Here is a 14,391-nt window from a genome sequence, read left to right as displayed (position 1 = left end):
GTGATATAAGGGCAACTAAGATGGACAATAATTCCTGCTTTCATGGACCTTACATTCTAGTTAGAGGAAAAAATTAATACTTATTGATGGGGCACCTGGGTGCCTCAGTCGGTTGAGTGTCTGACTCTTGATTTCAGCTCAGGCCATGATCTCATAGTCGTGTTCTTGAGCCTGTGTTAGGCTCTGCGCTGGGCATGGAGCCCACTTGAGATTCTCTCTCCCTTTCTCTTTGCCCACCCCCTCCCCACCCCATGCTTGTGCGCATGCACTCTCTTTGTCCCTCTCAAAAATTACTTACTGAGTTTAATATTAGCTGGAAATGCTCACCTGTGAAGAATTAGTTCTTTAGTTTTTATCTCCCTAGACCTCTCATTTCTGTTTAATGTATTATTTATGTCTCTAATTATACTTTTTAACCAAAAACCTTGCCTTTATTAAGCTTTTCTTTATGTGTTAGGAACTTTATGTATTTTATCTCTGTTCTTCAAAAAAAAACACTGCAAGGTAGACTTTATTATTTCTGATTTATAGATGAGAAGACAGGTTTGGCATTGGTAAGTAAGTAATGTGATTTAATCATGGCACATAACTCGGAAGTGGGAGAGCTGGGATTCATGCCAAGGGCTGTCTGTTGCAGAAGCCTATATATACACTCTCTGTACAATACCTTATTTCCGGTTTCTTTCCATTTTTTCAGGACAAGTAAATCTTTAACCTGTTTTATTTTTTTCTTTCCTGATAGCCGCAGTATGAGAACAGTTCACTCCAAACTCCATTTTGTGATCAGTCAGTATCCCATTCCCAGCAAGAGGAACTTGAGCAAAAGCTTGCATCTACTGAAAAAGAGGTTTTACAGCTCAACCAGTTTCTCAAACAAAGAATAAGCCAATTTAGTGAAGAAAAGAAGAAACTGGAGGAAAAGGTAGATATTTTTAATAAAGTTGAATTAGGTCAATAACATTGCCTCAACATATAATTCTTTGTCATCTACTATATTTTAGGTGTTATACCAGGTTGTACACTTAGATTAAAATGATTAGTTGTGTAGTAACTTTTAAGAAAGTCTGTGCCGTCTACAAAAATCTAGAGATTTCTTGAGGGATTAAAAATGCCGCAGTATATTACATCTTGCTAACTAGTAGTGAAACGTTTTTTTAAGTTTGTTGCCTACACTGAGATGTGACACAAATAACTTTTTCTTCTCTTTTTTTGGGTCCCTGTTTCTTTGTCTTGTTGAGTATGAAGGATTGGTAAATGAAATAAAGGTGGTCTTTTTTCATAAGAACATGACTTAAAGTTATTTAAGCTGAAGCCCCTGATTCAGAACAAGTAGTGAAAAAACAAAATCTTTATGCATGCGATATATCCTTATATTTATTTGACCTTTCTACCTTTATTAAAGTATTTTTGTATTTCCTTTCATTCCATTATAGTGTCATTAAAGATCGAGTAGATTACCTGCTAGCCCTAATTTACTGAAGAAGCATAGATCCTTAAGCTGCTACTTAGTTGCAGAACTGGTTTTAGACTCTTGACATGCCCAGCTTATTATTCTATTAATTGAAACTTCCATTCAAGTGATCTTGAAACAGTCACCGTGATTTCTGCAGGCATGTTTGGAGTTATTAATAGAGCACTCAGTTGACATTTTTGTGTGTTTGTATATGTATACATGTGAGTTAAATTTTGGATCTTCCAAAACCTGACAAAAATGTACATGGTTTCTCTTAGCTGTATGATGTATTTTATGTTGGCTAACTTGAAAATAACTTAGGTACCTGTTTCTTGTTTCTTTTCTGTATTTTGGGGGCTCTGTGCAATACCATAATCTGGAGGGAGCTAAGAAAATATTTACTGGTTCTATAGATGTGGGAGGGATTAAAATATTTTGTCACCTGAGATTTGTTAATTGAAAGATTGTGTGCAAATTACGATGATTCAGTGGATACAGACTTTAAAATATATTTTTATGTCTTATCTAGATTTTTCTCATCTTTTGTTACTTGAAAAATATTTCAAGTTGTTCATGTCCAAAAGATAATTCTTATTTTGCCTTCTGAGTGCCCTCTTCTTCCTAAGTAATATAAAACAAAATTTTCTTTAGTGTTCATTACTATATATTCAGTTACTCATGCATGCTGGAAACCTTACCAACATTAAGCCTGTCTCCTAAATATATATACAATCCATCTAACACTACCAGAGTGGTCCAAGTTATCATCTCTTGGCAAAAGCTTTTTTAAGGGCCTCTTCACTGGTGTCTCTGAATCCAATCTTTCCCTGCCTGTCTGCTTTCCTCTCTGTCTCCAGTCACTTTTTTTGTTGTTGTTGTTACAATCCGTGTATTTTACTTATTATATTTTCTTTAAATTGAAGCATAATTTATATATAGTCAAATCAAAACCTCTCAATCACTAGGAGTGCCTGGCTGGCTCAGTCAGTAGAATATGCAACTCTTAATCTCAGGGTCATGGGTTTGAACCCCATGTTGGGCATAGAGTTTACTTAATAAGCAAACATTTCAGTCACAAGAAATTCCTTTGTGCTTCTTTCTAGTCTAGTTTCCTTCCTGTTTCTGAAACACTGTTACCATACAGATTAGTTTTGAATCTTCTTGGTCTTCATATAAATGGAGTCATACTGTATGTATTCTTTTGTGTTGGTTTTCTTTCACTTAATACCTTTGATATTTATTCATATTGTTGTATATATATTGGTAGTTTGTCCCTATCTACTGCTGAGTTGCATTGTATTATATAGATATATCATGGTGTGTCTACTCTCTTGTTAATGGATATTTGAATTGTTTGCATTTTGGGGAAATTATCAACAAGGCTGCTGTAGACATTCCTGTAACACACATTTTTTATATGAATATTTTCATTTCTCCCAGGTAAATTCCTAACAGTGGAATTTCTGAATCATAGATTTCATACGATAGAGGTTTAACTTACAAGAAACTACCTGAGTTCTGCACACTTAGTGACCTTTCTGAGTTGGCCATAAGGATTGGGGCATCCTGAGCCAGTGATCCTGTGCTGAGATGCTTCAAAGCCTTATAAAAATACTTAGATCCCCACTTAGAGGCCTGCTGTACCTAAGTTTAGCAAGAGATTTGGAGGTAGGAATGAGGTTGATGGGCTTTGTCGTTTATAAAATCAGGAGTGCTCATAAAAGAAGTAAAGCTTTGAAAGCTCCAAGTCCTGCATCTGCTTATGGTCATCATTAATCAGCTTTACGTGGAGTACACATCAGATGGAACCTGGTCAGCTGGCTTTAAATTTCAGCAAGCTCTGTTAGAAGGGAACATGGAACATCGCTATACATTTGTAGAAGTGCTGTATTGTTTCTGGTGTGAATAAATGTACCTGTGAGGTAGAAAGAAAAGGAAAGACCACCCGAGTTCTCCCAGTGCTTGTACCATTTAACACTTCTATCAACACATGAGAGTTCCAGTTGCTCCGCAGCCTCCCAGCCCATTCTTCATCGTGTGGAGGACTGAACTTTTTAAAATGAAGACCTAGTCATTTGACTTACCTGATAAAACCCAATAATGCCATCTCATTGTCTTTAAAGTAAGAATCAAATTCTTCCCCTGACCAGAAAGGCCCTGCCTAACTATAATCTTTGGCTCTAGCTGTCTCCCTCTGGTACACTGTGTCACAGTGCAGTGCTTACAGTTGCTCCAACAGGTCAGGCTTGGTTTCTGGCATCAGAGTCTTTACACAGAATTTCTTCTTTGCCTGGTTAATACTCGACTCTCTTCTCCCACTACTCACTCACCCATTTATTTTGTCAAGTCTCAGCTTAAATATCTTTCTCCTGTAACCCCTTCTTTTTGTATGTTTAGAGCATTTTGTTCTGTTTTTCTAGTACTTAACACAATTTTGAGTAATCATTGTATTTTAATATTTCTCTGTAAGCTCTAGGAAAGCAGGGATGTATCAGTCTGTCACTGTAGCATATGTAACACCAGCCATGGTGCCTGGCATATTGAATGAATGAATGAATGATTGAATGAATGAATGCTTTCAAGTGATTTTTGCCAAGAGAGAAGAGAAGAGAGATAAGAGTGAGATAAGAATAAATTAGATATTAAAGATGTCAGAGCGAGTGTATGATAGAGCAAATTCCTGAGAAAAATAGGAAAAGGTTGATAACAGATGCCAAGATGGAAGAATTGCTTTTGGGAAAGAGGAACAGTCTCTATATGGAGTGAGGCAGTTGAGAATGGAAATGTGTATACCAGAGAAATTCGGAAGGGGGGTTGGTGTTAGAGTTTGTGTCAGAGGCCATGGAGATGATGTGAGTTTTTGAAGGGAGTGTAGAAGCTAGTAAATAGACTCATGGGTAACACATTAACTGATCAGCACTTGAGGCCCACATGAGATTGGACTGCATCGTTTCCTTCTGCATTTTCTCTCTGTTATCCTGATCAAGACTGATACTACAACAGAGAAGCATTCAATGTGAAAAATAACAAATAGAAGTTGCTTTAAAAAAATTTTTTTAATATAATTTATTGTCAAATTGGTTTCCATACAACACCCAGTGCTCATCCCAACAAGTGCCTTAATGTTTGTTTGTTTTTGAGAAAAAGACAGAGCATAATTGGGGGAGGGACAGAGAGATGGAGACACAGAATCCGAAGCAGGCGCCAGGCTCTGAGCTGTCAGCACAGACCCTGATGTGGGGCTCTAACTCACAAGCTGTGAGATCATGACCTGAGCCAAAGTCATATACTTAACCAACTGAGCCACGCAGGCGCCCCAGAAATTGCCTTTTGATAAGCTCTTTCTTTTATATGCCAGATAGCATGTGAAGGTGCATTAAGTGCATTTTTTCATTTAATGTTAACTAATCTTCACAAAAATCCTGGCAGATATATACTATCTCCCCATTTTAAAAACTGAGCAAATTGAAGCTCTGAGACAAGTTGAATAATTTGTCCAGTTGGGTGTAGGTAGAAATTACCGAAAAGCAAGGAGTAAAATTCAGGACGGTTTAACTCTACAGCTGATGCTTTGTTCTAATAATAATGGTTTATTTATAAGAAAATTTAGAGGAAAACATTTCCTCAGTAATCTATTTTGTTCTAATGACTGTATTTAAAATAAAAATATATTTGTTTGTAAACCTCTTCTGAAAACAGGGCCCTCCTTATTGTCTTCTAGAAATAATCTCAATACTAAATAATATTTCCTTGAACAAAAAAAAGTAACCTTTTATAAATTGAATAGGGAAGGTTTCTTGGTGATAGCTGATTTACCTGGAGGTAATTACTGGAGCTCAGATTTTAGTAACCAACATAAAACTTTTAAGTTAAAAATGAAACAAAACAAAACAAAAGAAAACAAAAGAGCTTCTCATCAGTGAACAGGGCTTAAAAAACAACAACAACAACAACAACAACTCAGACTTAGTGATTATGTGTAATCAGCTTGTGGTCAACAAATAGCATAAACAGTATCCAGTAGGAGAGTATTGGCAGACATTTGTGATGAAGGGCAGCAAGCTTGACACAACAGCACAGAAGACAGTTGTCCAGCCAAAGAAAAAAAAGCAAACTAGGACATCTTTGCACAGGAGAAGATAGCATGACTAACCTATTCCATTGGCTTCTCTTTGAGGACATCGTTGTGTCACATTTAAGACACTTAAAAAATTAAATATAAATTGGGGCGACATTAATAAAAATAGGCTGGTTATTTTTATTTCTGTAACTTACAGGGTCATTTGCTAAGGCAAGAATAGGCTTTGTTGATGGGGAATACAGGCAGAACTGGTTGCTAGAGAATTTGGGGGAATTTGGTTATGCGGAGTATGAAAGAATTGAAAGAACATTGGCTTTTCAGTCATAGGTTTTTTTTTTTTTTAATTTTTTTTTTTCAACGTTTATTTATTTTTGGGACAGAGAGAGACAGAGCATGAACAGGGGAGGGGCAGAGAGAGAGGGAGACACAGAATCGGAAACAGGCTCCAGGCTCTGAGCCATCAGCCCAGAGCCCGACGCAGGGCTCGAACTCATGGACCGCGAGATCGTGACCTGGCTGAAGTCGGACGCTTAACCGACTGCGCCACCCAGGCGCCCCTCAGTCATAGGTTTATATTTGAATCCCACCTGTGTCTCAGTGACTTGTACTTAAGTCACTAAAGATCTCTGGACCTCATATTCAAAAAAGGAATAATTTATGTCTTTTTTGGAAAAATTTCTGTTCACATCCTCTGCTTATTTTTTAATCATATTATTTGGTTTTTTGGTGTTGAGTTGTATAAGTTCTTTATATATTTTGAATATTAACTTCCTTATTGGATATATCATTTGTAAGAGAAATTCAGTACCACGAGATACCATCTTACACCTGTCAGAATAGCTGAAATCAAAAATGTAAGAAATAACAAGTGTTGATGAAGAGAAAAAAGAACCCTCGTGCACTGCACATTTGTGTAGCCTCTGGAAAACAGTATGAAGGTTCCTTAAAAATTAAAAATAGAATTACCATATGAACCAGTAATCCCAGTACTGGGTATTTACCCAAAGAAAACAAAAACACTAATTTAAAAAGATACATGTACTCCTGTGTTTATTGCAGCATTACTTAATAATAGCCAAGATATGAAAGCAACCCAAGTGTTTACTGTTAAATGAATGGGTAAAGAATATGTGGCATATATACACAACCAAATAATACTCAGCCGTGAAAAAGAATGAGTTCTGTTTGCAACAACACGGATGGATGTAGGGAAGATCATGCTAAGCGAAATAACTCAGTCAGAGAAAGACAAATACCATATGATTTCACTCATACATGGAATTTAAGAAACAAAACAAATGAACAAAGAGAAAAACAGAGAAACCAACATCCGACTCTTAAATACAGAATACAAATTGGTGGTACCAGAGAGGCCGAGTGTGTGTTGGGTGGGTGGAAGTTAAAACAGATAAAGGGAGTGAAGAGTACACTTACTTTGATGAGCACTGAGGAATGTATATATTTGTTGAATTATTGTACACCTGAAACTAAAATAACACTGCATGATAATTATCCTCCAATAAAAAAAAGAGAAAAGGGGAGAAAAAAGGGAATGGCATTATGTGGTCTTTCAGATGATTACCAGTCACAACAACCTGTGAGTTCTGAAAGATCACAAATTATCACAGCATCACACTTGCCTCTAATCCAGAGAAAGCCCCAGTAAATATTAGAACTTAACTATTTTATCAATGTTGCTCTTTACCCAAGTTAATAAATATATCTCACAGTTGTTGATGGAATGAATAGATGAAAGGAGAGGTGATTTGTTTTTCCAATTGAAGTTGTTTTATTAAAAATTGTTACACAGTGGACTTAAAAGAAATTAGATAAGACATGAAAGAAACCAGATTGTGCACAAGTGTTAGCTTTAATAAAATTTGGGAAAGTGAACTATTATACTACTAATTATTGACACTTATTTCCCTGGTGAATATGGGAAAAGGATGTAAAAACCTGTAAGTTTTTGGAAGACTAGTAATTTAAGGTGAATAAGAGTCTGGAGTTTACTTTTTAGGTAACTGTGTACACATGTTATTTGTAATTGATCTGAAATATGAAAGAACTTTGAATTTGTGCTATGAAATTTAAAGATCGTATATTTCAGGTGGAAAGGTGAAAAGATTAGTACATAAAAATCTGAGGTTCACCCTTCACAAATTAAGATATACTGGAATCATGTACCATATAGTGTTCTATAATAGGTGTTCAATTAACATGTTCTGTCAATCCTAAAATGACATCAGTGGTATGGTAAACCTTTATCATATGTAACTTTGAGAAAAAAAAATATGTTGCAAATTCAATTATGACCTAATAAATACCTTAACAGTAGTCTTGGCTTGAGGTATGGGCTGGTCTCACTAGTGCCCATATCTCTTTCCAAGTATCTGGTGATTTTTGTATGTTCTCCTGGTTTTGATTGCATTTCTTGAGTACATGATAAACAATTTCTTTGCAAGTCAGTAACAAAACAGCTTTAATTACTTTTAGGTATCTTCTTTCCTTCTTTTTTTTTTTTTTTTTTTTTTTTTTTTTTTTTTTTTTTTTTAGGTTTACTTATTTTGATAGATCATGCATGCAAGGTGGGGTAGGGGCAGAGAGAGAGAGGGAGAGAGAGGGAATCCTAAGCAGGCTCCACACTGACCTGAGCCAAAGTCGCTAACCTGACTGAGACACCCAGGGGCCCCGGGTATCTTCCTTTCTTATTTCACATGAAATGTTTGGATATAGCTTTGTTAGAAATAAGAAATTGAAGTCATCCCTCCAGAGACGAATATTTGCTTCATTGATTTTAAAATTCAAATTTAAAATTTTTAAATTAAACCCTGTGGCTCTATTTCTTTGTCTTTCCAGATCGTAACTTTTTTTTCCACGCCAAATTATAATGTAATATTTTAAGGTATTTTAAATATCATTCAAATTCAGCCCATAGTTGCAACATATACACAGTGTTGAAATGACAGAGACGAATAGCTTTGACCAAGTTTGTACATGTGCAGGCAATAAAACCTATGTCATCCCTGCTACCTGGCTAACTGCAGTTCGTAGGATGCCATCAGTTGCAAAAGCAAACAAAAATTTCAAAAAATTTCTTGACTTCAGTGATATGACAGTTTCTAAAAATGTGAATCTCAGAATTGATGAAATAAGGTGAATCTTACCTGAGTTGGTGGTAGTCTAAACTATAACCTGGAACTGTTGGTTCTGTTGTTATTTTTTTTAATGGCACAAAGCCTCTGAAGATCCATAATCTTTTTTCTTTAGCTTAAAACCAGAGATAGATATATCAGTAGCCTGAAAAAGAAATGTCAGAAGGAATCCGAACAAAATAAAGAAAAGCAGAGAAGAATTGAGACCTTGGAAAAGTATCTGGCTGATCTTCCAACTCTAGATGATGTACAGAGTCAGAGTCTTCAGGTAACATGAAATAAAATGCTCACTTTTAAATGACTTGAAAACATAACCACTTTATTAAGTTGACTCTTTAGAAATTTCATAATTTTTAGAATTTAAAATTTTGGTTCTACATTTGGCTAATTATATTAAATTGATGTGTTTAATTGCTGTCTTTAGAATTAACTTTAATTAGAAACTTTAAGCATGAGTGTATCTTTCTTGTTGTTAATTAATACATGGTTATTTGCCTGAAAAACCTGTATGTTAACTCTTTTACTTAACATTTTACTCTAAAAGGTAGTTTCTGAACCAGTCTCACAGCCCCATCCCACACATATATGCATGCACCATATGTTCTCTGGCTTTACCCAATAATCTCTGGCTCAGCCAAGGCTCGACAAGACGTTTTTTGACTGTCTTTCCAGGTATTTGTTTTCTTCATTCATCTTAACCTTTCCATAAATTCGTACACCTTAGTCTGTGGTCTCCATTCACTCCTCTTACCTCTTCTGACCATTTTTCTTTTTTACAAGTACCTTATCCAGAGTCTTTCTACCAACTCTGGTGAAGCCTTTCTTCTCAAAACCTTATTTATAAATCTGTGAAACTTACTCTTCAGTCTTTTTCAGTTTTTCTAATCATGAAATTCTCAACCTCAGTGCTATTGACATTAAAGGGTGGATAATTTTTGTTCTAGGATTTTGTCCCGTGCATTAAAGGATGCTTAACAGCATTTCTGGCCTCTACCTGCTAGATGCCAGTAGCACTGCTCCTTCCCTCCTGCCTCCCCAAAACCAAAAATGTCTACAAAAATTTCCAAATATCACCTTGGGGGAGAAATCACTCTCAGTTGAGAATCATTGGTTTAATCCATGGAGGGTCATTATTTTACAGACTCTAGGCCTACAAGGGATTCTCTGTCTATAAGACTAAGAGAGGATAATGTCAGGAAGGAACTAAAGAAGTACCACAGGAGTTGGCATGAGCAGGAACAGAGAGGAATATAGATGTAAAAACACATGTCCATACCACCTTACACCATTAGGTTGGCTAATTAAAAAAAAAAAAAAGAAAAGAAAAAAGAAAGTAACAGGTGTTGGTGACAATGTGAGGAAATTAGAATCCTTGTGCACTGTTGATGGGAATGTAAAATAGTGTAGCCACTGTGGAAAACCATATGATATGCTTCTTTAAACAATAACCATCAATTCCTCTTCTGGATATATACCAAAGGAATTGAAAGCAGAGTCTCAAACAGATGTTTGTACATACATATGTTCATAATAACATTATTTGCAACAGCCAAAAGATGGAAGCAACCCAATCGCTGATGGATAAAATGTCACATATCCATATAATTCACCTATAAAAAAGAATGAAATTCTGAAACATGGATAAACCTAAGGCCATTGGGCTAAGTGAAATCAGCCAGACATAAAAAGATAAATATGGTATGAGGTACCTAAAGTAGTCAAATTCATAAAGACAGAAAGTCAAAGTGTGGTCGCTGGAGACTGAGGGCAGAGCTGGAAGGGGAGTTGTTAATGAATATAGTTTGTTTTGCAAGATAAAAGGGTTCTGGTGATTAGTTGTACAACAATGTGAATGTAATAATACTATTTATTGTACATTTAAGCATGGTTAAGATGGTAAATTTTGTGTTCTGCATATTTTAGCATAATTAAAAATAAAATTTTTAAAGTATCCCCAAATTGAGATCATTTACCTTTCTCTCTGTCCTCTAGAAATTTCTGACCCCATTCTTTTCTTCTCCGTAATCTCATTCTCCTAGCTCCTGTTACAAAGGAAGAAATAAAGTATTATTAAGTGCTCTAGATAAAATATACTGTGATTTTAATCACAAGCTTGTTAATAATTTAGAACACACAGTTTCTAGCAGAAACACATTTAATATTCTATGTGTTATAAACTTTAAGAATTTTCTCCTTAGCTTCAGATTCTAGAAGAAAAAAATAAGAATTTGCAAGAGACTCTGCTGGATGCAGAAAAAAAGCTTGAAGAGATCAAAAAACAGTGTCAAGAAAAAGAGGCACAACTAATATGCCAGAAAAAGAAAGAAAAGGAGTTGGTAACTACAGTTCAGAGGTAAACAAACCTTTAGTAATTTTTTATTTTTGTTACTCATATTTTTCATAAAGCATTTCACTTAAGATACATTAATTTGTAATTATTACTATATTGTTGTCTTAAAGATGAACTCTTTTTATTTTTTTTTTAATATGAAATTTCTTGTCAAATTGGTTTCCATAGTAGGGAACTTTTATTTATTTTTTTTAATTTTTTTTTAATATGAAATTTATTGTCAAATTGAAAGGTGAACTCTTAAGAACTGTAAGTATTATGTCATTGAAGCAGGTTGTCTTGGCTATGATTTCACATTTTAATGCAACATACTGACATCTTGCCAAAAGTTTTAGATGAGAATGGTGAAAATGTAACACCCCCCGCTGCCAAAACAAAAACAAAAACAAAAACAAAAAAACAATTAGAAACTGAAAGTATTAACACAATCTGATGGCTTTGCCAAAAAGTAAGTAAACAAAGAGAAGCAAATACTCAGACTGCACTCCTTAATGAGATACATCAAAGTGAAATAATTGACTTCCATTTTCCCTTACTGTAGAACAACAGGTATGGCTATTTTGTCATGTATCTTCCAAGTTTACTCATGTATCTTGCCTGATGGTACTCTTCTCTTTTAAATTAATATAGTTAGAATGACAGGGAATATCATTTATTAGTATATTTAGCTAATATATTTCATCTGGAAAATTAATACTAGATTGCTAAAAAACCTAGAGAACTATGTTGTATATGCAACTACATGCACTCTGTTTTATAAAACTTAAACCTTAATAGATGATCAAATATAAATAGCCAAAACTATACGGAAGAATAAGACAACAAAGCAACAAAAACTAAATTTAAGAAATATACTCCTCATGCTTTGACCAATTGCATGTAACTCTAATCAAAATCCATCTGATAATTCCATGTTAATATTGCTTTACTACTTTCAAAGCCTTAAATATGCCTGGTCTACTCTTTTTCTTAGATTTCAGTGCAGAAAACATCTGATTCTGAGACATTATGGTCTTCAGTGTTTCTAATCTCTGCTTCAAAAAATTCATACAATTTTTTTTAATGTTTATTTATTTATTTTGAGTGAGAGAGTGAGTGGAAGACAGGCAGAGAGAGAGTGAGAGCGAATCCCAGGCAGGCTCCCTGCCGTCGGTACAGAGTCCATGCGGGGCTTGTTCTCACAAATCATGAGATCATGACCTGAGCTGAAATCATGAGTCCATCACTTAACCGACTGAGCCACCCAGGTGCCCCCTAAAATTCATATACTTTTAGCTTTACATTTATTTTTCCCTTCGTTTTTGCTTTCTTGCTCTTTAATTTCCCTTCCTATAACTCCACATCTTATAGTCTATTCTCTATTCTCAGAACAGCTTCCTGACCTCCACTATTTCAACCATATGTTCTTTTTCTTTCTTCTTAGAGAAAATGAGAAGAGATTTTATAGGGCATTTGATCACAAACTCAAACTGTGCCATTTTATGAATAGAATTAGGAACACTTGAATATAATTAGTTTTGTTCCATTGTGTGCTTTTATATATTTAATATGATATTATACCTTCCTTTTATTTAGATTTTCTCAAATATCTAAAAATCAAATATTTAGATTTTCTCAAAATTGAGCCTAGTCTTTTTCATTAGACTTAGTACAGTGCATTTCAGAATCCTTGTTCCATTTTTTTACCTTGATACTTTCAGAGATGTTAGCATCCCAGAAATTTTCTTTTAATTTCAAGTAGATACAAAAGACCAAATAAGGTCTTCTGTAATTCTTCAGTACTTATATAGCTATGGTCTCACTTGAACTAGGAGGTAAGGGTGTTATTTCAGTTTCCTCAGCTATATGATAAACTGAAGTTCTTGTTTCCAGAAGAACTTCAGATGTGTATGTGACTATGAATTATATCATTACATTTATCTGTGCCTATGTAATGTCTCTAAGTTTCCCACTTTATTAATATATGAGAACTCTTGGTATTTAAACATCAGATAAAAATTTTTCATTAGAAGTGAAAATGTAAGTAAGATATGTGGGTGGGATCCCTAGTAATAAAGTTGATACCTTTGCTATTCAAGAGATTTATTACTTTCCTAAGTGAGCATGCTTCATAATATAAACAAAACAAGAATGTGTACATGAAAAAAGACTTATTTGGTACTTTTTCATGACGCAGTATGTTGTTCCCTTCTCATAGCTGGTTCCTTTTTTTAAAGACCTTAACAGTTTTTAATGTAATTTATTTTTCTTAGAATGTTGTAACTACATAGAAGCAGTGTATTGACACTGATTTGGAGGGAGAAAGCTCATTCTGAAATAGAAATAATACACTTGTCACTTTTAGACTGAAAAAGCAAATAGTTTTATGACAAGTAACAATATATTACAAAGCAGTGTACTGCATTCATAATACATGAAAATTTGTCTGGTGCCATTATTTATCAACATATTGGAAGCGCTTTTGTGCCAGGTAGGACTGTCAGTTCTTTGCCCAGAATGTAGGTATGGCACTTCTTTCACTTCTTTATTTTTAGAAGAGAGAGAAAGCACAGGAAAGCCACAATACTTGAAAGAAGAAAAATAAGGGCTAGTATCCAAAATCTATAAAGAACTCACCAAACCCCACACCCGAAAAACAAATAATCCAGTGAAGAAATGGGCAAAAAACATGAATAGACACTTCTCTAAAGAAGACATCCAGATGGCCAACAGGCACATGAAAAGATGCTCAACGTCACTCCTCATCAGGGAAATACAAATCAAAACCACACTGAGATACCACCTTACGCCAGTCAGTGGCTAAAATGAAGAGATAAGATATTGTGGTTTATATACACAATGGAATACTACTTGGCAATGAGAAAGAATGAAATATGGCCTTTTGTAGCCACATGGATGGAACCGGAGAGTGTTATGCTAAGTGAAATAAGTCATACAGAGAAAGACAGATACCATATGTTTTCACTCTTATGTGGGTCCTGAGAAACTTAACAGAAGACCTTGGGGGAGAGGAAAGGGAAAAAAAGGGAGCCAAACCATAAGAGACTCTTAAAAACTGAGAATAAACTGAGGGTTGACGGGGGTGGGAGGGAGAGGAGGGTGGATGATGGGCATTGAGGAGGGCACCTGTTGGGATGAACACTGGGTGTTGTATGGAAACCAATTTGACAATAAATTTCATATTAAAAAAGTAAAAAAAATAATGAAAATACCAAAACCCAAACTGTAAGAAGTGTGTTTCTTTTAGTGCTCTGCAACTCTTAAGTCTGATTGTAAGCTAGAGTGGAACTATTCCAAGGTGTCTTTCTGTTTTGATTTTGGTCATTATTGTTAATGGTGTCATTCCTTTTAACCA

General features: G+C 35.0%; 1 protein-coding gene across 4 annotated transcripts in view; it reads left to right on the top strand.

Moving 5' to 3' along the window:
- Positions 1–14,391, top strand: part of CEP85L (centrosomal protein 85 like) — a 171,335-nt gene that overhangs the window by 126,431 nt on the left and 30,513 nt on the right. For 2 of the 4 annotated variants that reach the window (XR_006717520.1, XM_045499405.1), the window contains exons 6-8: positions 743–922; positions 8,802–8,954; positions 10,885–11,039. Coding sequence is in view for 2 of the 4 variants with exons in the window: in XM_045499405.1 (XP_045355361.1) it covers positions 743–922; positions 8,802–8,954; positions 10,885–11,039 (488 nt within the window). In the remaining 2 variants the exon portion in view is untranslated. Of the gene's footprint in view, positions 1–742; positions 5,862–6,102; positions 6,213–8,801; positions 8,955–10,884; positions 11,040–14,391 lie in introns of those variants that run through there. The other 2 variants (XR_006717521.1, XM_045499406.1) reach the window with 2 other exon arrangements.

This window comes from Leopardus geoffroyi, chromosome B2, assembly GCF_018350155.1.
Source record: "Leopardus geoffroyi isolate Oge1 chromosome B2, O.geoffroyi_Oge1_pat1.0, whole genome shotgun sequence".
In the NCBI taxonomy this organism is placed as follows: domain Eukaryota; kingdom Metazoa; phylum Chordata; class Mammalia; order Carnivora; family Felidae; genus Leopardus; species Leopardus geoffroyi.
This window is presented reverse-complemented; position numbering and strand designations above follow the sequence as displayed.